This window comes from Phacochoerus africanus, chromosome 1 (genome assembly GCF_016906955.1).
Source record: "Phacochoerus africanus isolate WHEZ1 chromosome 1, ROS_Pafr_v1, whole genome shotgun sequence".
NCBI classification, from domain to species: domain Eukaryota; kingdom Metazoa; phylum Chordata; class Mammalia; order Artiodactyla; family Suidae; genus Phacochoerus; species Phacochoerus africanus.
In genome coordinates, this window is record NC_062544.1 from 277,262,557 (window position 1) to 277,290,380 (window position 27,824).

At 42.1% G+C, this 27,824-nt stretch overlaps 2 protein-coding genes across 10 annotated transcripts in view; one reads left to right on the plus strand and one right to left on the minus strand.

Moving 5' to 3' along the window:
• CRYZL1 (crystallin zeta like 1) overlaps nucleotides 1-25,003 on the minus strand; it is a 43,907-nt gene extending 18,904 nt beyond the window's left edge. For 2 of the 8 annotated variants that reach the window (XM_047795781.1, XM_047795820.1), the window contains exons 1-6: nucleotides 24,533-25,000; nucleotides 14,058-14,129; nucleotides 11,005-11,082; nucleotides 7,829-7,901; nucleotides 3,092-3,136; nucleotides 1,538-1,606 (exon numbers count right to left, since the gene is read on the minus strand). In XM_047795781.1, the coding sequence (XP_047651737.1) occupies nucleotides 1,538-1,606; nucleotides 3,092-3,136; nucleotides 7,829-7,901; nucleotides 11,005-11,082; nucleotides 14,058-14,129; nucleotides 24,533-24,631 (436 nt within the window). In that variant the 5' untranslated portion in view covers nucleotides 24,632-25,000. Of the gene's footprint in view, nucleotides 1-1,537; nucleotides 1,607-3,091; nucleotides 3,137-7,828; nucleotides 7,902-11,004; nucleotides 11,083-14,057; nucleotides 14,130-24,532 lie in introns of all 8 variants that reach the window. The other 6 variants (XM_047795790.1, XM_047795803.1, XM_047795811.1 and 3 more) reach the window with 4 other exon arrangements.
• Nucleotides 25,004-25,328: 325 nt separating this feature from the next.
• Nucleotides 25,329-27,824, plus strand: part of ITSN1 (intersectin 1) — a 235,828-nt gene continuing 233,332 nt past the window's right edge. For both annotated transcript variants that reach the window (XM_047795839.1, XM_047795833.1), the window contains exon 1: nucleotides 25,329-25,557. The gene's annotated coding sequence lies outside the window, so the exon portion shown is untranslated. The remainder of the gene's footprint in view (nucleotides 25,558-27,824) is intronic.

Here is a 27,824-nt window from a genome sequence, read left to right on the forward strand (position 1 = left end):
AGAGATGAAGAATAACTTGAATCCCAGCACAAGGAATAGCCAGCTGACTGGCAGGACCACTGGAGTCCCGTGGATCTAGTTTGACCACATCCTCTTTCCTTGCCCTCAAAGGTAACTTCTGGGTGACTTTTCTTTTTTTAAATTTTTATTAAAAAATTTTTTTTTATTTTTTGTCTTTTTAGGGCCACACCCATGACACACGGAGGTTCCCAGGCTAGGGGTCAAATTGGAGCTGTAGCCAGCCTACACCACAGCCACAGCAACAGAGGATCCAACTGTGTCTGCAACCTGTACCACAGCTCATGGCAACGCTGGATCCTTAACCCACTGAGTTAGGCCAGGGATTGAACCTGTGTCCTCATGGATGCTAGTCGGGTTCGTTTCCACTGAGCCATGATGGAAACTCTGGTTGTTTCTCTTTTTATTCCACAATTACAAGCCATGCTACTAGGAACTCTTGTGCATGTCTAACTGGTGCACATCAAGCTTCTCTGGGGCATAAAAGTACCAGTGGAATTACAAGGTCTGAGGGCGAATACATCAGATCATTACACGATCTAATACCTTCACGGGACCACGCTAAGTTATTTCCTAATGCGTTGGTACTAATTTACACTCCTCGTGCATGTAAGGTTCAACTGTCCACATCCTTGCCAACATGTGGGATGGTCAAACTTCCTAACTTTGTCGTCTCATGGATGCATAATGGTATCTCTAAGCGGTTTTAATTTGCTTTCCCCTGATTACTAGGGCGATCCAACATCTTTTCACTATGGTTTCATGAAGAGTGTGGTGTGTATTTTAATTGTGGTGTTCATTTTAATTTAAATATTCAAGAATAAAATTAATCTAAGAAAAACTGTAAATTAACATTTAAATTGAACACTGAGTCAAAAGATATTAGCAATAGATACCAAGTGTTCTTGAGTCTTTTACCTTTTTTTAGGGCCACGCTCTCGGCACAGTCTAGGGGTCAAATGGGAGCTGCAGCTGCAGGCCTACACCACAGCCACAGCAACGCAGGATCTGAGGCAAGTCTGTAACCTACATCTCAGCTCATGGAAATGCTGGATTCTTAACTCACTGAGCGAAGCCAGGGATCGAACCTGTATCCTCATGGACACTAGTCGGATTTGTATCCACTGTGCTACAACAGGAACTCCTTCTTGAGTCTTTTCTGACTCAGATGCTATATATACTGTCTAGATTTTATACACTAAAAAATTTCATTTAATAACCAAGAAAAAGAAGTAAAAAAATCTGATTAGGGATATACTTTCAGAGCCAAGGGAGAAATGGCTTTTCAAACTTCTCACCATGAGCAGGATAGGGAAAACATAAAAGTCTACATACTGTTTAGTTTGAACATGAATTTTATGGATACAAGATATAAGTTAGTAATAATTCATGTGACCACCCAACAGTTATTTTTTAGATACACTCAAGGCAGATGCAAAAAATTACATTGTTACAAAAACCCACAGACATCTGTGAAATAAGACTTATATGAGCTCCGAAAGATGGAGCTGCCACATACCCAAGTAATGCTCGTGGACTCGAACAACTTCACAAAGTCCAGGGTCTTCAGAATCCAGGGGTAAAATTCCTGAAAAGTAAAAGGAGAAATATAAGGGATTCAAGCCCCAAATAAATTCATTTTTAATGAAATGCCAGTAAGCATTAGTCCAAATTTTCCTCAGAGGAATTTCGAGTAAGGTTTCAATAACTACCAGTGTAGGTAAAGAGGAGATTTCAGAAATTAGGAAGAGGATAGTTTATTTTCTTTTTCTTTTCTTTCTTTCTTTTTTTTTTCTGTTTTTTCCAGGGCCACACCTGCGGCATATGGAGGTTCCCAGGCTAGGGGTCGAATCGGAGCTGGAGCCACTGGACTACGCCAGAGCCACAGCAACGTGGGATCCGAGCCGAGTCTGTGACCTACACCACAGCTCATGGCAATGCCGGATCCTTAACCCACTGAGTAAGGCCAGGGATCGAACCCACAACCTCATGGTTCCTAGTTGGATTCGTTAACCACTGAGCCACGACGGGAACTCAGGATAGTTTGTTTTCTGATATGAACACCATAATACCTGTCCTACCTCTCTATTTTCTTCCTCTTTTTTCACCTCTGAATAACAGGAATGATGGCGGCTGATGTATGGAGCCCGGTCAGAGGTGTGGGGGCACCTGGGTTCCTCACTAAACTTGTCCCCACTGCACAGCTACCTTCACACAACTTGGTTCTATAGCATAGTTCAGTCTGCTTCCAGTAAAATCCCATTTTCCCCTGAGCTAGTCTGATTTTATTTCTGGTCTCTTACAAAAAGAACCTTGACTAATATAATGTCACTGACTTCTTGGGCAATTAAAAAAGATGAGACAGATAGAGTTGCTGTCGTGGCGCAGTGGAAAATGAATCTGACTAGGAACCAGGAGGTTGCGGGTTCGATCCCTGGCCTCGCTCAGTGGGTTAAGGATCTGGCGTTGCCATGAGCTGTGGTGTAGGTCACAGACTCGGCTCAGATCTGGTGTAGCTGTGGACTGTGGTGTAGGCTGGTAGCTACAGCTCCGATTGGACCCTTAGCCTGGGAACCTTCATGTGTCGAGTGTATGGCCCTGAAAAGACAAAAAAAAGCCAAAAAAAAATTGCAAAATGGCATTAACTATGGATTTAAAAAAAAAAAGATTTAAAGTTTCTAGTAAATTTTTAGTTTTTCAAGGGTAGTAAGGGAGAAGCTCTGTACAATTCAAGTTGGATGTGGAGAGTGGAGCTGGGAGACAACCAAGTCAGTCTGTGGTCTTCAAACAGATGAACTGGGACTTTTTTTTCCTCTGAACCTTCAGCCTAGCTATAGGCTGGGGCCCATCAGAGAAGGGCTGCACCAAAGACAATAACAACTACCGGTCATCTATCTATCATACCTACAGCCAAATAGTCAAAAGTCTCTTTACTGATGGATATTTGAGAGTAAATGTAAGTACTTTTATATGACACAAGGTTACAATAAACATTAACAACTGCATAGCAAAAAGGAAGAGACAACAGTAAAACAGAAGGCTTGAAATAGGACTAATATAACCTGTAACTTACCAACTACTTCATCATCTGGTTCGAAGAATGATACCTTGCTTCCAACTAAAGAGTGGAGAAAATTAATCATCAGTATTATCAGGTTATTAAATATAACCTACTAAAATTTTTTTTTTTTTGGTCTTTTGTCCTTTTAGGGCCGCACCCATGGCATATGGAGGTTCCCAGGCTAGGAGTCTAATTGGAGCTGCAGCCGCCGGCCTACACCAGAGCCACAGTAACACCAGATCCAAGCCATGTCTGCAATCAACACCACAGCTCATGGCAACACCAGATCCTTAACCCACTGAGCGAGGCCAGGGATCGAACCCGCAACCTCATGGTTCCTAGTTGGATTCGTTTCCGCTGTGCTACGACGGGAACTCCTAAAATAAATTTTATTTATTTATTTATTTATTTTTTTCTTTTTTCTTTTTTATTTTTTTTGCTATTTCTTGGGCCGCTCCCACGCGGCATATGGAGGTTCCCAGGCTAGGGGTCCAATCGGAGCTGTAGCCACTGGCCTACGCCAGAGCCACAGCAACGCAGGATCCGAGCTGCGTCTGCGACCTACACCACAGCTCACGGCAATGCCGGATCGTTAACCCACTGAGCAAGGGCAGGGACCGAACCCGCAACCTCATGGTTCCTAGTCGGATTCGTTAACCACTGCGCCACGACGGGAACTCCTAAAATAAATTTTAAAAGCCACGGACTGATAAAAAGTCACTAAGTCAGAGACAAGGTCAAGAACTCCTAGGACATTTTGATAGCCTCTAAGGACAAGATGGAACACTTCAAATCTGGATTCTTTACAAAATCTGGGTCATGTGGTTGTGGATACCTTGGAGAGGATTCTCTCTGTTTAGCTAAGGATGAAGGAAAAAAGGAAAATAACCCAGTCGACAGCTCTTACGATAATTACACTGGATACCTAGGGTTCCACAGCCCCTGTGGCTACTCTAGCCCATCATTATTTTAGTGGCAGAACTTCAGACGCACAGTGGGGAATTCTGGTTAGAGATCCATACAAAATTACTTCAATTTGGGATTACAAAAATAAATTCAGAACCGTGCCAAGAAATTTGGGGAACTATACAGAAGGGATAGTTATGAGAAAAGGTCTCCATCATCAGTCAGTTCTTTAGAATATTTCTGTTCAGATAGTTACAGTCGGAAATAGGAGTAAAAAAACCAAACCTCCTTGAATGCCTACTTGTGCCAGAATTTTAGCACATGATCACATTTAATCTTCAGAGCATACTCATTGAGCAGATATTACTATTCTTTTTTTTTTTTTTTGTATTTTTAGGGTCACACCTGTGGCATATGGAGGTTTCCAGGATAGGAAACCTAGAGCTAGGAAACCAGGAGCTACAGCTGCCCGGCCTATGCCACAGCAATGTCAGATCCTCAACCCGTTGAGCGAGACCAGGGATCAAACCTTCAACCTCATGGTTCATGGTTGGACTCACTTCCGCTGTGTCATGACGGGAACGCCCAGACATTACTGTTCTTGTTTAACGGACGAGGAAGCTGAGGTGGAGCAGAGAAGTGAGCGAGAAGCCTGCTGCATAAAAGTGGGCTCTCTGGCCCTGGCAACCAAAGGGCCCCAGTTTGCTGCTGCTTTGCATTCCTCCTGTGCCATCATCCCCAATACTTTTGGCTTCGGTACTTTTCTCTTTCCCTTCTGCTGAGGATTCCTGTCTTCCTGAAATCACTCTGATCCTTTCTTTTTGGCTTGCTTCATTTTTAATTGTCTTTCAAACAGTGGCACTGACAAGGGTTCTATGCCGTCTGTACGGCTCCTTTACTTCTCTCTCCCTGAATGAGCTCATCAACTTTCTATTATTTTATTTTATTATTTATTTATTTATTTTTGTCTTTTGTCTTTTTAGGGCCATACCCGCTTCTCTCTCCCTGAATGAGCTCATCAACTTGCTATTATTTTATTTATTTATTTATTTTTGTCTTTTGTCTTCCTAGGGCCATACCCGCGGCATATGGAGCTTCCCAGGCTAAGGGTCCATTTGGAGCTACAGCTGCCAGCTTACGCCACAGCCACAGCAATGCCAGATCCGAGCCATGTCTGTGACCTACACCAAGCTCACGGCAACACCAGATCCTTAACCCCCCGAGAAAGGCCAGGGATGGAACCTGCAACCTCCTGGTTCCTAGTCAGATTCGTTTCCACTGCACCAAAGTGGGAAATCCAACTTTCTATTATTTTAAATACAACCTGTAAACTGACAACTTTCAAATCGATGTATTTCCAGCCTAGATCACTCACCTCTGAGCTGAAAGTTACTAGATATTTCCAGGGGGATATCACTTAGCCACTCTGAATGCAAGTATAAATCCTAAACTCAGGGTCTTTCTCCAAATCAGATCCCCTTCCCTTATCCATTGGTGGCAGCAATTCATAGCTTAACCAGAATCTTGTAAACCATTCCTGGCTTTGACCTGTTTTAGATTAACCTGGTCCAGTCAATTATTAAGTTCTGCTGATACTGCACTGTCAGTGTTTCTTGGATCCATTCGCCACCTCTGCCACCACTGTCTCCACTAAGTTCTGGGCTTTGCCATTTTGCGCCTATTGGTCTACAACCCAAACAGTCCTCTTGCCTACAGCCTGCTTTGCCTCCCTTTTGAAGCTGCCCTTCCAATGGCCACTCTAATACTCTCTCTACAACCAAATCTGAGATATGAGCTCAGCATGGATCTGGCCCTCGCCTACCCTCTTGCCTAATTTTGGGGCAGGGAAGGAATCAGCGTTCATATCGTTAAAATACTTTGTTCAGTATCTTCTCTAATGACTTTGAGTAGAATTTTGACGGAGAAATTGAGGGAGAATTTTCTTGACAAAATGCTTTTCTGCTGCCAAGTACCTTGCCTATGACTCCTGCCTAGAACTTAATTTTGCTCCAGCAACACCAAACTCTGTAATTCTTATATATATCACATTATTACTTGCTTTTGTGTCTTTGCTCAAGAGATCTTCTCTGCTGAGTGTGATTTTCCTCCTGAGGCCCCTTTCTGTCTGGGTGACTTCCTCCGAGAACCTTTCCCAACCTTCTGGCTGGGTAGGCACCTCTCCTTGGAGCTTTCAGAATAATCTGCTCATGCCTGTGTATCTCTGTCTCTACCCTAGACTGTGAACTCTTGTAGGGCAGGGACTTTGTCTTATTTATCTCCACATCCTAAGCACTTAGCAAGTCTTCATTAAATGAGGAATAAGTGAATGATTGATTGATTGGTTCTCTTCTGGCTGTTTTGCTTCTTACTTTTATTTTTTTTACAATCTAAGCAGAAGAAAGGAGAGGGAATGAAATTATGACTTAGCTATGTTAGAAGACTATACTGAGAAAGAAAATCAAATATATTTTTATTTTTATCTTTTGTCTTTTTTTTTTTTTGTCTTTTCTAGGCCGCACCCACGCCATACAGAGGTTCCCAGACTAGGGGTATAATTGGAGCTGTAGGTGCCAGCCTATGCCAGAGTCACAGCAACGTGGGATCCAAGCCAGGTCTGTGACCTACATCACAGCTCACGGCAATGTCGGATCCTTAACCCACTGAGCAAGGCCAGGGATCGAACCCTCGTCCTCATGGATGCCAGTCAGGTTTTCTAACCACTGAACCATGATGGGAACTCCATTTTTTTTTTTTTAATTAAAAAAAATTTTTTTTTTGAGAATCAAATATATTACAGATTAAAATTACTGGTGAAATGCAAATGTCTAACCTACATGATAATGCTCATTTATCCACTCACATATGCAGAAAGAGCAACCATAAACTGATCACTACTAGCAGCAAATAAGAACAGAACGTTTATTCAGAAACAAATTATTTCAAGTACCTTAGGCACACTGTCCCGCATATTAAGACCATTATTTACTAACCTTTTTCTTTAAGGAAATTATAAAATCTTACTGGTTATTTCTCCCCAGTACCCATTTTCAGATGAGTAAACTGTTTACCTTTGGGGGGGGGATTGCACATGAGGCATGTGGGAGTTCCTGGGCCAGGGACTGAACCTGAACCACAGCAGCGACCTGAGCCCCTGCAGTGGCAATGCTGGATCCTTAACCCACTGAGCCACAATAGAACTCATACTTTTTAAATACTCAACTTTAGGCACGCTTTAAAAATTTAATGTGAATGTCATTCTTAACTGTTATATAAATTCTGGCCCAAAGCCAATTTACACAAGCAATTTATGCTGGTTTGTAAAAACATCATAAAAAGGACAATACTGGTCATTCTATTCAATGGCATTACTCAGGGATTTAAATACATAATCTGTAAATATTCATGAAACTGTTAACAACTCTTCAGTTATAAAATACCAATTAAGTTCCATTTTTCTTTTTGATTACAAAAGGGCAAACACTTCTGTTTAATTCCCTCTTACGTTTGAAGAAGTGTGTATAATTTTATGTATCGGTAAACCAATTAGCTACCATTCAACTTTTAAAAAAATTCTATTGAAGTATAGTTGATTTATAATATTGTATTAATTTCTGCTGTAGAGCAAAGTGATTCAGCCTTACATGTACACATATCTGCTCCCCTATAGGTTATCACAGAATATTGGGTAGAGTTCCCTGTGTTACCCAGCAGGTCCCTACAGACCATCCAGTCCATAGACCATAGTGTCACAGGCCATCCCAAGCGTGCAATCTTCCCCTCCACTGCCATTTAATTTCTTTTATCTTAGAAAATAAATACAGATATTTATATCTGCAAACTTACCATCTAGCACAATTCCAGCAACTTCTCTCCCAACAGGAAAGAAATCCTTCTCCATCTTCATTTCTGCCAGGAGCTAAATAATGACAAAAGCTGGAATTTATTATCAAGACTAAAGAATAAATCTTTTTTTTTTCTTTCTTTTGTCTTTTTAGGGCTGTACCCGTGGCATATGGAGGTGCCCGGGCTAGGAGCTGAATTGTAGCCCTAAGCCACAGCCACAGTGACACCAGATCCAAGATGTGTCTGGACTTACACCACAGCTCACAGCAACACCGGATCCTTAACCTACTGAGCGAGGCCAGGGATAAAATCTGAGTCCTCATGGATGCCAGTCAGATTCGTTTCTTCTGAGCCACAATGGGAACCCCCTAACCTCTTTTTACACATAAGGAAAGACCAAAAACCAAACTACAGAAAAAGCAAATATGGCTCTACTTTTGCCGTCAAGACAAAGCAGATAACTACAAAATGGGTTCTTCTATAGATTAGGAAACTGAGTTTGCTGAGGAATTAGCTGATATGTATGAGTATCATCATTCAAATCACCATTCACATACTTTAACATCTTTTTTACAGGGCTGCACCCTCAGCATATGGAAGTTCCCAGGCTAGGAGTCAAATCAGAGCTGCAGCTGCTGGCCTACACCACAGCCACAGCCACAGGGGATCCGAACCGCATCCGCAACCTACACCACAGCTCACGGCAATGCTGGCTCCTTAACCTACTGAGTGAGGTCAGGGATTGAACCCACATCCTCATGGACACTAATTGGGTTCACTGCCACTGAGCCACATGGGAACACCTTGCTTAACATCTTTATTATGTCAAATATGAGGGAAATTATAGCCAAAACAACTTTCAGTTGGCGAAACACTTTGTACCAGTCACCCATCTGGGTGAGGTGAGGGGAGTTTGGAGACGACACAGAAGTGCTCCACTTCCATCCTCTTTAAAATGATGAATGGTTCTCACAAGATGTGGGTCAGGGCGCAGGTGGGAAAAAGGGATGGATTTATACAGGGCAAGTGCTACATTATTTCAGATTGGAGCTTCTTCCTTCAAAGGATTATTTATTTATTTATTTATTTATTTATTTATTTATTTATTTTGCTTTTTTAGGGCTGCACCTGAGGCATATGGAGGTTCCCAGGCTAGGGGTCGAATCTGAGCTGCAGCTGCCGGCCTACGCCACAGCCACAGCAATGCCAGATCCAAGACACGTCTGCAACCTACACCACAGCTCATGGCAATGCCAGATCCCTAGCCCACTTGAGCTAGGCGAGGTATCGAACCTGTGTCTCATGCTTCCTAGTTGGATTCATTAACCACTGAGCCACGACAGGAACTCCAAGGATAAATTATTTATTTTTAAAGGATTGGCATTTTGTTAGATTCTGACCAAATTAAGCACTTGATTTTTACAGTGACAGAGTGTACACAGATAAGCCTATAGTTTAAGTTCCTTAAAAGTATAAAAGTTAATATATTTTTATAGTAACACGAGAGATGCTGAACATACAGTAAGTGAAAGGAAATTGAAATAATTCTCTTGTATATTTCCTTTATTTTTCAATTCTTTGATATCCTATATATTTTAATTGCCAGAAAAATCTCTGTCTCGATGTGAAACTTTATACTTTTCCTAAGCTATTCATATAACATTCTTAAAAAATACTGGATGTTTTACAGTATTTCTTTCTTTTCTTCTTCTTCTTCTTTTTTTTAATTTTGGCTGCCCTGTGGCATATGGAGTTCCTGGGGCAGGGATCAGATCTGAGCTGCAGTTGTGACCTAAGCCATAGCTATGATGATGCTAGATCCCTAATCTACTGTGCTGGGTCGGGGACTGAACCTGCGTCCCAGTGCTCTCAAGACACTGCCGATCCTCTTGAGCCACAGCAAGAACTCCCAGTATTTCTTTTTTTACATACTTTTATGGAGCTAAATCATGGTTACAGCAATTGCATCCCACCTCCTTCACTTACTGTGAGCATCTTTTCATATTCCTACACAGTTTTCATAAGATTAATAGCTGTTTGATTTCATCAAGTTAGAGTTCCTGTTGTGGCTCAGTGGTTAATGAACTCGACTGGTATCCATGAGGATGTGGGTTCAATCCCCGTCCTCGCTCAGTGGTGTTGCTGTGGCTGTGGTGTAAGCCTGCAGCTATAGTTCCGATTAGACCCCTATCCTGGGAACCTCCATATGTCCCAGGTGTGCCCCTAAAGAGACAAAAGACAAAAAAAAAATTCATCAAATTGATTTTACTATAATTTACCATTTCTTTCTATAAGACATGGAGATAATTTCCTAGATTGGGATTTTAACGGATTATGGATTTTTTTGTAGCTTTAAAAAGAATATCTCGGAAGGGCTGAATGTAGAACTTTACGGATAAGGAATAGTAGAATATTCCTGGTGGAAAGACTTTAAAGCATCTCACGAGTCATGTTCATGTCAGAGTCGCCCAGTAGAAGTCTAACCCTCGTTGTGTAGTTTCCCTAAATGTGACTTTACTGAAGACAACTTTTAGATTCCTAGAAATTATGGTGACATTGTAACCCATAAGTGAAGGGCCCAATAAAACTACTGCATTCATCTTTTTACACCTGAGTAAATGGACCTGCTCTATTTATCATGGCACATTTGGCCATACTCTACATATCATCTGAAGACTTGCCATGTAGTTCATGGTCAATGATGGAAGATTACTGTGAGGTGGTATATGAGAGAGAAAGACAAAGATAAATGACAAGAATATGAACCCTATCTAAAGACCTCAACTACAGAAATTAATACAGACATTAACTATAGAAACATCTGTAGACTAGATAGTTAATAAATTAATTGATTAGGCTTCTAGTTCGTTGAAGCAGTCATTTCTTCCTTGATTATAGGCTTTAGTAATTATAAATTCTCAGCTTTTCACAATACATAGGAGTTTATAAAATTTTTCCATACAATAATATGACACATGACTTTATTTAGACTAGTAATTTACCTTAATATAGAAGTACACAAATGAACATTAAATTTTTTCCTAGCTATTTTCTATTCTTCTAAGAGTAATAATTTCTTTGCACTCAGAAGTCAGTTATTATTATGATAATTTTCATACACAAAATATATTATGACACTTTCATTTGACTTTTGGCCAAAATAAAAGCACCAATACCTTTGTATTTATCTGGCTCAGAGCACAAGCTTTAACTTGAAGTTTCACATAGTTATCCTCTGTAACAGGAAGATTTTCCTAGAACCAAATGATAGAAAATTACACACTCCTTTGAGAATATGCCTTCATATTGCACAAGTTTTCATACATACTTGAACAAAATCAAACGGACTCCAAATCTTACATCTAACTTCACTGAAAAAGCTACAAGCAATTATCCTATAGCATATAGATAAAAGAATATAGGGAATTTTGGGGGTAAAATTTTTGTTTTGACCACACCCATGGCATGTGGAAGTTTCTAGGCCAGGGACTGAACCAGAACCACAGCAGTGACAATGCAGGATCCTTAATCACCAGTCCAGCAGGAAACTCTGTTGGAGTAAAATTTTTATAAAGCCTTAGTTAGGGCACATATTTTGAAAATGTACTTAAGGTACTGACATGGATAATAGGCAACATGTGCAGGCAATAAACATATGATAACAAAATAGAGCAACAAACAAACACTGTACCTCATTTCAATCTAAATAATCTCAAAGCATTAAACCTTCTTGCAAGGATACCCTTAAACACATAAACACCTAATATATAAATTGTACTAATTCTGAAATTTTCTTTTCTTTTCTTTTTTTTTTTTTAATGGCCACATCTGCAGCATATGGAAATTCCTGAGTTAGGGGTCAAATTGGAGCTACAGTTGAGGCCTAGACCACAGCCCCCACAATGTCTGAACTGCATCTGTGACCAATACCACAGCTTGTGGCAATGCTGGATCCTTAACCTGCTGAGCCACAATGGGAACTCCTAGAATTTTACTAGTGTCATTTGTTAATCTGTACTTTACTTAACATCTCTCTTGGACATTTCAGCATGCCCCACGGGACTCTGCGGTCAAAACACAAACTTATAGAACTTAATTACCCCTCATATTATACAGCTAACTGTAACTTTAAAAGCAAAGATATTTCAAACTCAGGTACTTTATATCATCCACCAATGACACCAATAATTAAAAAGCTCTCTCTTGGAGTTTCTGTTGTGGCTCATCTGGTTAATAATCTGACCAGTTTCCATGAGGTTGCAGGTTTGATTCCTGCCCTTGCTCAGTGGGTTAGGGATCCAGCATTGCCACGAGCTATGATGTAGGTAGTACATGGGCTCTGATATGGTTTTGGCCGATTGGACCCCTGGCTTGGGAACTTCCATGTGCAACAGCTATGGCCCTAAAAAGCCAAAAAAAAAAAAAAGAGAGAGAGAAAACTAAAGAAAAAGAAAAAAGTTCTCTTTAACCTCTGCTATGTCCCAAAATTAGATTAAAAGTTAGCTAGAACAGGTACTTGCACAGCGCCTCCTGTGTTCTATCAAAGGGATCACTGTTTTATTTGACATGAAGACAACATTCTGGGACATCCCTTTTTAAATCCAGAATTTTTTTTTTTAACTTGTTAGGGCTGCATCCTCAGCATATGGAGGTTCCCAGGCTAGGGGAAGAATCAGAGCTACAGCTTCTGGCCCACACCACAGCTCATGGCAATGCTGGATCCTTAACCCACTGAGCGAGACCAAGGATTGAACCTGCAACCTCATGGTTCCTAGTCAGATTTGTTTCCATTGTGCCACGACGGGAACTCCTAAATCTCAGATTTTATTTGGTGATAGCATGAGGATATTTAATAATATTAACAAATTTGTGGATTTTAATCATGGTTGTGTGAACCTGGCGATGATGCTTTCCAAGAGCCAATCGAACCTCTTAGACCTGCATCCTTACTCCAATGGTGGGAGCCAAGTTATCTGAGATTTAGACTCCTAGCCTAAATAATTTTGGAGCTGTTGAGATAACACAGAAAAAGTGGAATATATTCATGATCCAGAAATTCTTGTTACTCCTATAAAAAATACAGAACTTTGAAATACATATAGCACTTAGTTTTCATCCCTCCATTTACAGTGGAATGATTTGGGCCTGTTACAAATCTTTCAAACAATCATCAATGTGTGAAAATTCTCCTGTCTATGTTCACAGTGGTAAGAAACTAGAAACCACTTAAATCTCTGTGAATGAGGTAACTTTTCAAAACTTAGAAATTAGTGTGAAAAACAGTGCTTTTCTACCTTTCGTTTCACAATATCAAAGTATTTTCTAAATATGGTTACAATCTGAAAACTCACTTTATTATTTTACTCAGGATAAACTGAGTTAATTTTGCAACACCTGAAACTACCGTGGTCAATCTGTTTTCCTAATATCTTTTATTTTTTATTTATTTATTTTTTGTCTTTTTGCCTTTTCTAGGGCTGCTTCCTGCGGCACATGGAGGTTCCCAGGCTGGGGGTCTAATCAGAGCTGCAGCCGCCGGCCTACACCAAAGCCACAGCAACATCACATCCGAGCCTCGTCTGCAACCTACACCACAGCTCATGGCAATGCCGGATCCTTAACCCACTGAGCAAGGCCAGGGATCAAACCTGCAACCTCATGGATCCTAGTTGGATTTGTTAACCACTGAGCCACGACAGGAATTCAACCTAATATCTTTTATACTACCACTTTGAGGGACTAAAAGCTCTTTGCAACAACTCTTTTTTTTTTTTTTTTTGTGGTCTTTTAGGGCTGCACCTGTGGCAATATGGAGGTTCCCAGGCTAGGGGTCCAATCAGAGCTACAGCTTCTGGCCCTCACCACAGCCATGCAAAGACAGATCTGAGCCAAGTCCGCGACCTATACCACAGCTCGCAGCAATGCCGGATCCTTAACCCGCTGAGCGAGGCCAGGAATCCAACCTGCAACTTTATGGTTCCTGGTCAGATTTGTTTCCGCCATGCTATGGCAGGAATTCCACGGCAACTCTTAAAAATATAGGAATACCACAGTATGGACTACTGTTTTCACATAAGATTAAATTAATTGGTAGAGTTTCATTTAAGTAATTTTTGACTCATTTAGTTCCACTCAAAATAACTTGTAACAGGCCATTTAAAACTGTTATCTAGCATGTATGGAAAATACACTATCTTGTTTCATGTAATGATTAAACCATTTTTCTTACCCTTTCTTGGAAGACAAATGTTAGTTCTTCACTTGTAGAACTCCGTTGAAAATATAAGCCTTTCATAGTCACCTAAAAACAAAAAAGGAAAAAACTATACATGAAATAAACTCATCAACAAAATGTCTTCCAGACCAAAAGAAAGTAAAAATTGAAAAACAGCACTGGCACAAGATAAAATGACAACTATAAATGTAGTCTTCGAAAGAATTTAGGTAACAGTTCTTGAAAGTGATCAAATGAGTATATGCAACAATCTCTGGTACACGTTTAAGAAGGGGTGACAGGTCAACCTTCCATACAAAGGTAAGCATGTGCTGCTTAACTGCACTTTGCTATTCAATCAAAATTATTAGATGTTCTTAAAAAAAAAAAACTTATTCAGGGCAGAGGGCTCGATTTTAATAACCAAAGGTGTCATTTAAAGGGCTTAAAAAATCTTTAAATAAAGACCTTTAAAAAGGAAAAAGTGGGCAGTCGAAACACTCTTTGAAACTGTGCCCCTGTGGAGTTCCTGTTGTGGCTCAGTGGGTTAAGGACCGGACGATTATCTCTGTGAAGATGCAAGTTTGATTCTTGGCCTCATTCGGTGGGTTAAGGATCCAGCATTGCTGCAAGCTGCGGCAGAGGTCACAAGATCTGACTTGGATCTGGTGTTGCCTTGGCTGAGGTGCAGGTCACAACTACAGCTCCAATTTGACCCCTGGCCTGGGAACTTCCATAGACTTCAGGTGTGGCCATAAAAAGAAGGGAGGGGACAAAAAAAAGAAAAGAGAAACTGTGCCCTTAATTCGTCCGTTATGGTCTATAAGCCATTCAGTGGAAATATTTAAATCTTTACTCTGAGGACTTCCTGAAGCATCTCTAAGGATTCCACAACTGTTTCTTTAATTTTCATAGTAATTGTATGGAAAGGCTATCTTTTAAATGTAAATTTCATAGAAGTATAAAATGTACACAGAAAAGTACCCAGATCCTAAGTGTGTGGCTTGTTGATTTTACAAAGGGAACATGGCCATGTCACTAGACCTCTGGAAGCTCCCTTGTTCTCAGTGTAGTCACTACCTCCCCTAAGGATACTGAGTTCTAACAGCAGATTCGTTTTGTCTGTTTTTGACTTTATGTGAGTGAAATCATGCTCTTTTTATGTTATGTCTTTTTCTCTGTATTATGTTTGTGAGTTTTACCTATACTGTGCCTTGTAGTTCATACTGTGTTTTAGTTCATTCTCATTTTTATACGGTATCCCCTTGTATGAATAAATTACTAATTGTCCATTCCACTGAAGGTAAACATTTGATTGTTTCCAGTTTGAGGGTTTTACAAACTATCCTGCTAAGAACATTCTTGCACATAATTTTTGTTGAAAGTACTATTACTAAACTTATTTTATGAATGAGGATAAAAAAGTCAGACAGAGGCTAAGGCATAAGCCTAGAGTCTCAGAGCACCAGCTGGGCCAGAGTTGGGACAAAACCAGGTGCTACCAACTGCAAAGTCATTTCTCTTAACCATTATATTTATTGGTTTCCTACTGAGCTGCTAATATTAGATATATCACTCAAAACTAGAACCCCCATATCCCTGATAGGATTGATAATTACTAATTGCTTTTTGAAACAACTAGCAACATAATTTGTAGGGCTCACTGCAAACGGAAAATGTGGGGAATCTTGTCCAGAAATTATTAAAGTTTCAAGACAGTGACAGCCAAGCATTAAACCAGGCATGAGTCCCCTCTGATTATGAGGTCCAGTGTGGCTGCACAGGTTCCGTGCTCATGAAGCCGGCCCTGTAGGCTGAAGCTGAGAGAATCTAATATATCTGTGCAGAGGGTTTTTACTGAGCTGTTCAGCAATGGTTGCTACTTTCTAGAAGGTGATAATCAAATGCTGGAACTAACTTGAATATTCACATACAAGACATATATAGAAATTATGCATGTAGTATGTATCAACAAAATGTATAAAAACAAGGAGAGCTAGGTCAGACGATTAAATTCAGGCTAGCCCTCTGGTCAGGCAATGTCTGTGTACGTGTGGGGGTACACATCAATGTGTTTTTTGGGGGGGGTCGGGGAGAAAGGAAGAACCAAATCACAGAACCGCAGCTATGCACTCCCTTGGACACACATCTCATCTCTTCTGCCTAGCTGTCAAGGCTGTCCAAAATGCATACCCAGAGTTCCCATCGTGGCGCAGCAGAAACAAATCCGACCAGGAACTATAAGGTTGTGGGTTCGATTGCTGGCCTCGCTCAGTGGGTTAAGGATCCGGCGTTGCAGTGAACGGTGGTGTAGGTTGCAGACATGGCTTGGACCCCACGTCGCTATGGCTGTGGCGTAGGCTGGCAGCTGTAGCTCCAATTTGACCCCTAGCCTGGGAACCTCCATATGCCACGGGTGTGGTCCTTTAAAAAAATAATAAAATAAAATAAAATAAAATAAAATGCATACCCAGTTTCTAGTCTACCTCACACCTCCATTTTTCCAACATGTACCCTGTCTGATCTAGTCACTATGACTCCACACCATATGGTCACCCCTGTCGCAGGGCTCCAGGAACGGCTTGCTCCCTGGGACTGTGCTGTGCTTACTCTACAGCGTCTGTGAAATAAACAAAGCTCCAGTCCTACTCCCTCTCCAAAAGCATCCCCCAGTGACACGCAATCTCCCCCACTTGTTCCATGCTTCTACGTTTCATTACATACTAACAAAACTGTGCTTTATTCACTTACTAACTGGTGGGTTTTCCCAGCTATTGCTTCAAAGAATCAATAACCATTATTATTTAATAGATAAATCTCTGCTCCTACTCAGTCTGGAGCTACCAGAGTTGTCTTTTTGAGAAATGGAATAATTACACATCAAAACATTGGTTTCAAAGCATCTCCCTTAGTAATTCTGGGAGCCCCTCTTTTCTCTGCCCATTGCATCTGAAAATATATGCCATGTCTCCCAGATCAGCAGTCATACGGCTCTCATACTATATGCACCCCCATTTCAAAGACCCTGGAAGCTAAATGCTTATGTGAGCCTCTAGTGTTCCTTAAAGCAACTATTATATACGTAATAATGCCAGTATTTTTGGTTAGAGCACCCTAAATAGTTCCTCCATATTAGGTTAAAATCAGTCTAGCTGGTAGAAAAAAGTAATATTTAGTTGGTACAATAAGGAACCACGTGGGAGCAAAAAAAATCCTCAAAGTTACAAAGTGAAGACAGAAGTCTTTTTACAATAGTGACCAGAAGAAAACTGAGGAAATATTTTTTGTCTTGCGAACGCAAAAAAGCAATACCGAGTTCTTAACAAGGAGAAAATGGTAGAACGGATGGTATGCAAGGCCCACTTAGTTTCTTAGGCACTGGTCCAGATTAAATGGAACACTTAGTCCATCACTTAATAAACTTTTTATTGAATGTAAAGATATTTGCACACTTGGAATAAAATAACAGAATGCCTCAGAAAATAAAAATATAAATATATACTATTTATCATGTCATTTCTAAGAATGAATGTTATGTAACCTCAAAATTATATATTCTACTATAAGCTTCCTTTTATAAAAAAAAGTGCTACATAAAGGGAGTTCCCATTTTGGCTCAGTGGTAATGAACCAGATTAGTATTCAGGAGAATTCGGGTTCAATCCGTGGCCTTGCTCAATGGGTTAAGTAAGGATCCGGTGCTGCCATGGGCTGTGGTGTAGGCCACAGACTCGACTCAGATCCTGTGTTGTGGCTAGGGCAGCTGTTGCTCCGATTTGACCCTTAGCCTGGGAACTTCTATATGCTGCAGGTGCAGCCCTAAAAAGACAAAAAAAAAAGCTACATGAAAATTTTAAATGAAAATAAACCTGTTTAGGTGAGTTCCTGTTGTGGCTCAGCGTGTTACAAACCCAACTAGCCATCTATGAGAATGTGGGTTTGATTCCTGGCCTTACTCAGTGGGTTAAGGATCTGGTGTTGCCATGAGCTGCGTGCGATATAGGTCACAGATGCTTGGATCCCACCTGACTGGCTGTGGCACAGGCCAGAAGCTGCAGCTCTGATGTGACCCCTAGCCTGGGAACTGCCATATGCCACAGGAAAAAAGAAAAAAGAAAAAAAAAAGAAAATACACATGTTTTAAAAATGTAGGCTAACTGTTTTAAAAATGTAGGCTAGTATAAAAAGTCCTACAAAAAGGATAAGGTTTTACCGTTTTCTGAGTACATTCGATTTTAAATATATTTGACATAAATCCACAAATTAATGATTTTGTTTGTAATACTTGAAATTTTTATAATGGTCACATGTTAAACCTATTAAAAATCTGGAGAAACAAGACATCTAGACATCTATTTTAAATAATTTTGGTACAAAGTAGAATAAGGACTTTGCATAAATTGAACACTTACCATAAATAACACTTCAAGAGAGTAGTTAAAGAAAGTACTTATCTTTTAAGGACTTTCTAAAAAAAATCGATGGGAAGAAATTACAAATGGTTTCATCTTAGCTATAATAGCACCAGAAACTCCGCTTGCTCTTCCTCTGCTGCTCTTAACCCTGCTAGAAGCTCATCCATTAATAATTGTAAATTAACCCTCCAGGGATCATTCCTTATCTATACTTTCAGACCAAAAGTGTTCTGAGTATCAGATCAACCTAAATCAACGGACATAAAACTAGACTCATTTTTCTGCCAAACAAGATTTTTTTTTTGGTCTTTTTTTGCTATTTCTTGGGCTGCTCCGGCGGCATATGGAGGTTCTCAGGCTAGGGGTCCAATCGGAGCTGTAGCCACCGGCCTACGCCAGAGCCACAGCAACGCAGGATCTGAGCCGAGTCTGCGACCTACACCACAGCTCACAGCAACGCCGGATCTTAACCCACTGAGCAAAGGCAGGGACCGAACTCACAACCTCATGGTTCCTAGTCGGATTCGTTAACCACTGCACCACGATGGGAACTCCTCTGCCAAACAAGATTTTACTGTATCAACCTCCAGTCATGGAGGCTATCTTAGAATGTATTATAATTCTTTACTCTCTATGAAGTTATTGACAATTAAGCTTCCTTTTCCTTTAGAATGTCCTGGCTCATCAGCTCGTTTTAGGTGTTAGCACAAGTGCTGGGCTAACACTGCAATGTCACAGGCTGCTGAGTGGCTTCATTTCTTTCCCTCATCCAAGACACCTGCTACTCTATGCACAACTTAAGCCTAAGAGTCCAAACTTTCTCATCCACTCAAATTTCTACTATTCCCCAGCACACACTTTGCAATGCAATGGCCACTTCAAGTTTGGGATTCAAGTTTTAATGCTTTTAACTCACCCTCATTTTATTGGAAGGAAAGCACAGATATATTTGTCAAGTGGTGAGGCTACCAAAAAAAAAAACCAGATGAAGTCAATTCTGAAATGTGGCCCCACATGCTCATCGTCATGCCAAGCCTAGTGTATAGCATTACAATACCTGCGGGATTGTTAGGGGTATTATCTTCAGTTGTATTGAAGAGGTGGCTTAATTTTAAGTTTTAACAATGTTCTTACTCATCTGTGGGACTTTTCATACATACCCACCTATCAGAGAAAGAAGTACGTCAAACAAAAAGAAGTAGGTCAAACCATGTACTCATAAAAAATATGGGCAGCATAATCACAGTAACTAAACGGAAGTTTGGTTCCAGTAGCACACTTTGCAGGTTGTGGAGGAGGCTGGTATCCTAACTAGACAGGACAGCTCTGCTTCTTAAAGAGGGAGGGACATCTCTATATGGTATAGGCAACAGTCTCCAGAAACCTGTATATTCTGAGGACACTTTGTGTAACCATGAAGACACAGGGGTTTTGCTACATACTTTACTGTTCTCCTGTGCCTGTTACAAGATGGGCAGGGAGACACTGTGACAGTGGCTCATACCTGCCTAAGTCCTAGAAAGCATTTCTAGTTGATAACATTATGAGAATTTTTTAATTTCACATTTTAGGCATACAATTTATTTTTTAATGTAATTAATTAATTTTTTTTTTATCTTTTGTTTTTTGAGGGTCGCACCTGCGGCATACGGAGGTTCCCAGGCTAGGGGTTGAATCGGAGCTATAGGCCACCGGCCTATGCCAGAGACACAGCAACGTCAGATCCGAGCCGTGTCTGTGACCTACACCACAGCTCACAGAAAAGCCGAATCCTTAACCCACTGAGCGAGGCCAGGGATCGAGCCCACAATCTCATGGTTCCTAATCGGATTCGTTTCGTCTGCGCCATGACAGGAACTCCTAGGCTCACAGTTTAAAACATAGGAAAACATATGAAGTCGCATGGTCCCTATTACTCACTCAATTTAAACTAGAGGCTGGACACACATTTACAGTGGCATCATAAAGGAGCTGAGGGGGACGGGGGAGAAGTTGGCCCTGTTAGAGTCTCTCCTAACTATGATGACCTAGATTTATATGAACATTATGAAGCCATATTTGACTGAATTTATACAAGTGAGGCAGAATTTCTATATCTCACACAACCTGAGAAAGGAAAATCTGGGAAGTCCCGTTGTGGCTCAGTGGTAAGGAGCCTGATTAGAATCCATGAGGGTTCGGGTTTGATCTCTGGCCTCGCTCAGCTGGTTAAGGATCTGGCCTTGCTGTGAGCTGTGGTGTAGGCAGCAGATGAAGTTTGCTTGGATTCTGCATTGCTATGGCTGTGGTGTAGGCCAGCAGTGACAGCTCCAATTAGACCCCTAGCCTGGAAACTTTCATATGTCACAGATATGGCCCTTAAAAAAAAAAAGCAAAAAGAAAGGAGACATTTCCTTTTTTTAATACAGACTTTAGGCAGAAGCAACAAGAAGCATCTGTTTCGCTGTGTTAAAGTGTGGCCTATATATGCAACAAGTAGCTTCTAGCAATGACCTCTTTTGAATCTCCAAAGAATTTTGGATTAATTCCCATGTCCAAGAGAGCTTACTTTTTGTTATTTGTTGATTTATGAAACACCTTTTTACTTAAGAATTCTTCCTAGAGGGACCCCCCCCCCCTTGCCAGTACCATGGTGGGGGTGGGGAGTAGTGGGTAGGTTGAGGAAGTGGGATGGTCACTAATTCAAAAATCACAAATCAGTCCAGTTTCTGTTAGATGTAGGGCCATTTATTTATTTATTATTTAACTACACCACAGTTCACGGCAACACCAGATCCTTAGCCAGTTGGGCGAGGCCTAGTCGGGTATGTTACTGCTGAGCCACAACCAGAACTCCTGAAGGTCCATTTAATATATAAGATCAGAACAAAAGAAACTTAACTTTCATGTACATTTCTGAGTTAGCATCATATTTTCCTGTACTGTATGACTGGAGTACAGAGGAGTCAACAGTGGGATAGAGGACAATCTTCCTTTCATGCTGGCTTAATCATGTGACCCTGGGACAATGCAGGTGGTGATGAGGAAGATAAGCAACTGAGGAGCCCTCCCTACGCCTCCTGCTACATTCTCTCTCCTCTCCAGCTGCCTTAACGGATTTTCTCCCCAGACTAACATGACTGCATTTTGTCCACACTTGGATTTGGACAACACTTTTGTCAACAACTGGATTTTCCAGTTAAGGTCTGGTTAATAGGATCTTAAATCATTTCTTACTTCAGATGCAAAATAGGAACTGTGATTTTGGTTAAATGTTCACTAATATATTCACAATCAAGAGAAAATAATTCATGAAATGTCTTTTTTTTTTTTTTTGGTCTTTTTATTTTGTCTTTATAGGGCCGCACTTGCGGCCTATGGAGGTTCCCAGGCCAGGGGTCGAATCAGAGCTGTAGCCACTGGCTTGTGCCACAGCCGCAGCAACGCTAGATTGGAGCCGCGCCTTCAACCTACACCACAGCTCACGGCAACACCGGATCCTCAACCCACTGAGCAAGGCCAAGGATCGAACCTGGAACCTCATGGTTCCTAGTCGGATTCATTAACCACTGAGCCACGATGGGAACTCCATCATTTTTTATTATAATGCATAAAAGAGAAGAAAATTATTTTGCAGAATACTACATTGTAGCATATGTGGATATATGTGTTTTTGCTCTTCTCTCTCCTTAGCTCAATGCAGTACCGTTTACTGGGTCTAGAAAAATCATAAAGTTGTCTTTGAAATATTCTATGTGAAGTTCCCAGGAGCAAGAAAACACTGAATTTTATCAATTAAAAAAGAAGATCTCACCGAATTAGAAGTCAGTAAAATATGCTATGCCCTGCACCTCTACTGAACACAAGGGCTCAGCGGCCACCTTCGGACCTTGCATTTCTTATTTTTGCACGTGGACTGTCTAGTTCTTTGGTCTAGAGTAATAGGACATTTCTAAACCGACAGTAACCTGACCATTAAAGATTCAAGAGGTCAACAGCACCTGGACTATTGCCTTACCAACATTTTCTAGACACCTGCTCCATAGAAAGTGCAACGCTAAGCTCTGGTTTAGAAGGATTCTCAGGACAGTAGCCAAGAAGGATTCTCAGGACAGTCTAATTTAAAAGTTATAATATGGAAATAATAAAATGTCAAAAACTTTTTTGAATCTAAAAAATCTTTTTCACCAACTCCCCCACCCCTGCCGCCAAAACATTGTGATTCCATAGGGAAACATTTTAAGAATTCTCCAGCTTTCTCATCTTCTTCCTTCAAGAAGGTACAAGAGTGAACCAATACATATTACTGTCCAGGGTATAGTAATGGTTCAAAGGCCTAAATATCTCCTTGAGGTTTTCAACACTCTTCCTCATTCTAGAACTTTGATTTTGAATGCACAGCACAGAGCATTGTAAAACTACCAAAACAGGAGTTCCTGCTGTGGCACAATGGGATCGGTGGTGTCTCTGTAGTGCCAGGACACAGGTTCCATCCCCATCCTGGCACAGTGGGTTAAAGGATTCGGTATTGCTGAAGCTGCAGCGAAGGTTACAACTGTGGCTAGGATCTGATTCCTGGCCCGGGAACTCCACAGGCCGAGGGGTAGCCAAAAAAGAAAAAAAGAAAAAAAAAAGATTAAAACTACCAAAATATTTTATTGCAACTGACATTTGAAACTGTTTCAAATTTGAATGTCTCAACCCGTGCCATAAACTGGAGGAGAGGTATCAATGAGTTGAAATTAGGGATTAAAGGGAATAATTATACATTGCAGTGGTTGATGGATAGGATTAGAAGTCATAAGTGAATTTACTCTGAATCCTGGCTTTCCTGCTTCTTCACTGTATGACTTGGCCTACATAATTCTAGCCTCCTGGGCCTTGGATTCCATACCTGTAAGACAGGTATAATTATAGCAGGTACCTCAAAGGGTGACTGGAAGGCTTAAACAACACATGAAAAACACTCAATACAATACCTGGCATGAAATAAGTGTTCAATAAATGGTGGCTATTTTTGCTCTTATTTCTGTAAATTGAGCAGAGAAATTGTCAGGCAGCTCCAAAGCCCATCTCACAGAGCAGCAAGGGGTTCTACCAGGTGCAACCTGAGCTTTATTAGCATCTATTAATTTCTGCAGTGGGTTATTATATCCTCTAGATCTGTGCTGTCCAGTAAGAGTAGCTACTAGTGGTTAAGGAGCCCTTGAACTGTGCCTTGTCAGAATTGCGCTGTGCTGTTAGTGTAAGATGCCCATCAGACTTCAAAGACTTAATACGAAAAAAAGAGAGACTGTATCACGTCTCCATTTTAAAATATTTGATTATGTGTCGAAATGACAATGTATTAGCTATACGGGGTTAAATGAAACACTAAAGTTAATTTTACGTTTTTCTTTTCTTTTCTTTTTCTTTTTTTTAAAATGTGGCTCCCATTAAATTTGTACTCAGCAGAGCTGATGCAGAACGTTGCTGCTCATACAACGTGGACTAGAAGCACCTGCGAGCGTGTCAGAAATGCAGATTCTCAGGACCCACCCAGACCTATAAGACTGAGGTGATCCTCACGCATTGCTCCCAAGTACTCTCTTTAGCTTCAATGTGATGGGCAAATCTGGCCCTACAGTTATATAAATGCGAATACACTCGCTTTAAGTAATTGCTCCCCCCCCCCAAAAAAAATCCCAAACACAAAAAACCGTAAAGGAGGAGAAAGCGGTGATCGAGAAGTAAGGCAGCAAGAAAAAGACACTCAAAGTGTAAGAACAAAAAGATGAAAGAGGGGGAAAAAATCCAACCTGGGAGATTCTGTAGAAAAGAACTTTCAGACTTCTGCCTCCATAAATGTGGAGGAAGCGGCAAACAGATAAAATCTACCACCGAAACCTGAAAGGACCAGGAAATCCTCAGTCAAATTAAGTCTTAACCGCCCCTCAGCGGCCTCAGCTAAGCTAGGCCGGGGCCCAGGAGGGTCTGCGGTTGGTGCGCGACGTGAACCACCATCCGCCCCAGGGCTGGACAGTTCCGCGGGCCTTCTCGGATCTTTCGCCCAAAGCCCGGTTTCCCAAGACACACAACCCGTTTCTCCGCGCTCACCTGCTTCCAAGACGCCCCAACGGCCTGCACCTCCACCACCGCCACCTTCAAGGCCTTCTGCGGAGAGCCCGCCCCCTCTGGGCCAGGCGATGCTCCCATTGGTCAGGCCGCTCGTCACTCTAGGAGACTCTCCGACTCTCGGAAGCTGTAGAGAACGCCATAGCAACCAAACTTGAAACTACATCTCCCGGCATGCTCTGGGAGGCATCAGGGGCTGCCAATAAATGCGTAAAGTCCTAGTTGCCGAAGGGTTCAGTTTTATGCAAATTTCAGTTGAAGACCACACCCTTCCTCATTCCAACCGTATCTCCATCACCTTCCTTGGACTACGTCCCGCCTCCCTTTTGCGACCACATTGTTCTCTCCTTTAAACCTTCCGTTAGTTGAATGCATGCTAACTAGTGTCTTTCCTCCCACGGCAAGGACAAACACACTGAAATTATGGAACAAAATCTCCACGACCACTTGAAGAAAATCCCAGACCAGAAACCTCTAGTTACGCCTTCTGGAAGGGGGGCGGGGAGGAGGAGAGTCTTGCACCCGTCCCCTTTCAGCTTGCTCATTGGATTACTAGGCTGTTACTCTGCCCTCTTCCATTTTTATTGGCTCCCTCTCATTGCGTTCTCCCCTGTGGGCGGGGCTATAGGTAAGGGGCGGAGAGGAGGTGCGGGCCCTTTCTTTTGATTGGCAGTGCTTTTGTCCCCACCCACCTGTGGGAGGAGATGGAGGGGTGGATGGGAGCGGGGTAGGCAGCCGAGGGAGATGAGGAGATAGGCGGGAGCGAGGGAGCGAGGGAGGGAGCGAAGGAGGTAGAAAAGAGCGGAGAAGAGGGGAGGGAGCGCAGCTTGGTTGCTCCGTAGTACGGCGGCTCGCAAGGGAGAATCCCGAGCGGGGCTCCTGGACGCACGGAGAGGCGGGCGGGCGGGGATGGTGTGCAGGGCTGCGGCTCCTGCGTCCCTTCTCGCGGCGAGTGAGCTGCACTGATTTGTCTGTGGGGCGGCAGCGCGGACCCGCCTGGAAATGAGGTGAGGAGCAGGCTGGACCTCGGCGGCCTGGACCCGGGAGGCGGCGGGGGCGGGGGTCGCCGCGGGGGTCGGCGCGATGGCCGCCCGGGGCGCGCGTCCCGCGGGCCAGTGCGCGTCCCTCCCGGCACCTTCACCCTTTGCCGCGCGCCTTGAAGGCGCGGCACTCGCCACCCCTGAGCCTCGTCCTTCCCATCCTCCCGGGGGTGGCGGTGGGGCGGCCGGCTGGCGGTATCTGGGAGGCGGGGGCTCCGCGGCGGATAGAGGGGGTGGCGGCCGCGGGACGCGCTTCGGGTTGAATGGGCATCCACAGCCTTGGCGGGCGGAGCGGGGTTCCTCCTTCTCTCGGGGGACATGAGGCGGTCGGTCCTTCTAGGGCTGACCTCGCTGCCCTCGGCCGCCTGAGCGTGGCGGGCCGGCCAAGCCTCGCCTCCCCGCCGGCCTCCTGGGATCCGGAGCTCGCGGGGAGCGGCATCGCGCCTCCCGCTTCTCCCCCCGCGCGGCCTCGAGTCCCCGGCTCATCCCTTTCTCTCTTTCGTGTGCCTGCAAAATCCCTGTCAGTGAAGGGCAGTCAATGCCGTTTGGCCCTGAGTCCTCCTGCCGGGGCCGACTCTGATGGTATTTAACAGAAAGCTGCTCTCCTTCGGTGGGAGCGCGTCCCCGGTGTCTACCGCTTGCCCTTCCCTTCTTTACGCACAGCCCCGGTTTTGTGGTGTGGACCGAAGGCACAATTGCGGGCTCTTGCTTGAACGAGGAAATGTAATCAGAATCCCCAGGAAAAGGAAACCAACGAGGAATGGGTCGCGCCTTCCTTTACTTCTTGTTTGCCTTTGGATTAGAAAGCAACTTCGTAGATTACATTTCCTATGGGCATCTTTTGTTGTGATTCAGACTAAGGGCTTTGCTTTTGAAGAAAAAAATTAGCGGCTTCTCTGTTGAATTGAAGGCTGTAGAGATTCTTGATAGACTTAATATGAAAGTTTCCTTTAGAACTTTGCCATCATCAGTGCTATTCTGAAGGCAGCACCAGCCTGAAATTTTAAATATATGCAGACTCCGGACAGATGCGTTTCTTTGTGCCTATCTGCTGGTATCCTTCTCTTAACGTTGGCATGGTCAAAACGTACAAATAATAAAAACAAGGACAAAATAGTATAGGCAATAAAAACAAATACCTTACCAAAAAATGCATCTGGAAAATCTCAATTCTGTCAACGGGGAGGCAGTTTTTACTAATCCCTTTGAAAGGATGAAGACCAGGCTCAGCGATCTCATGGATTATGTAGTGGACAGGATCTGAGAGCAGGAACTCGGGCCGTGGATCCAGCCGGCCAGCTGATTTGTGTGTGTAGTGGCTACTCTTAACTTCTAAAATAGGAGGAATGTATTTGTCAGGATATCTTTATTATTAGGTGAGTTACGATGTAGAAGCTTAAACACCCCTCAAAGTCAGGATTGCTGCCTATCTCTGAGAACAAAATACTATGTTTTTGTTTAAAATTTTTAATAGTTTACTTGAAACATTTATGTTGTTCTGATGTTTGTTTATGAAGAAAAAGCCATTTAAAAAATATTGAATTCCTTCTGTAGTAGATTTGTAAAGAACCCAGAAACTTTGAAGTAATCTTAAATTGAGCAATAAGGACACTAATGGAGTGATGGTTTAAAAACTATTTAAAACTCATGTAACTAGTTCCAATAAGAAGCATTTCTGATAGAATTTTTCTTAAAGGCCATTTCTTTAAGAATGTATCTATTGAAATTGCTGAGGCACATAGTACCTTCACAAAACTCTGTTATTATTCTGCCTGAGTAAGAGAGGAAATGAACAAATTTTTGATGTACTTTGGAACCCTGTGGATTGTTCAGATACTAGGCATTGTGAAATAGGGCATAAAATGAGTGGTAGCAAGTTCTGTGAAATGTTTGTCTTGCTTAGCTTTTTTTGTTTTTTTGCAATTGACTAGCAATTTCCTTTTTTTTTTTTTTAATGCTTATCTCTAATGTTGGTAGTAAAACTCTACTTAAATTCATCTTTTCCTCAAATAACTAGATTGAGGTAAATAAACTCAAATCTCCTAGGAAGGGGTTAAGGAGGAGGTGCTGGTAAATCCCTCTACACTTACTCATCTCTTTATTTTGCTGGATTTGTGAATTATAGGGAATTAATACAGGACAGTTGGGTGTATGTTACTTAGTTCACATTCCACTGCCATAGAGCTTTTCTCTTCTGGATGATCATCTCTTCTGAATGGTTCCACTTACTGGTG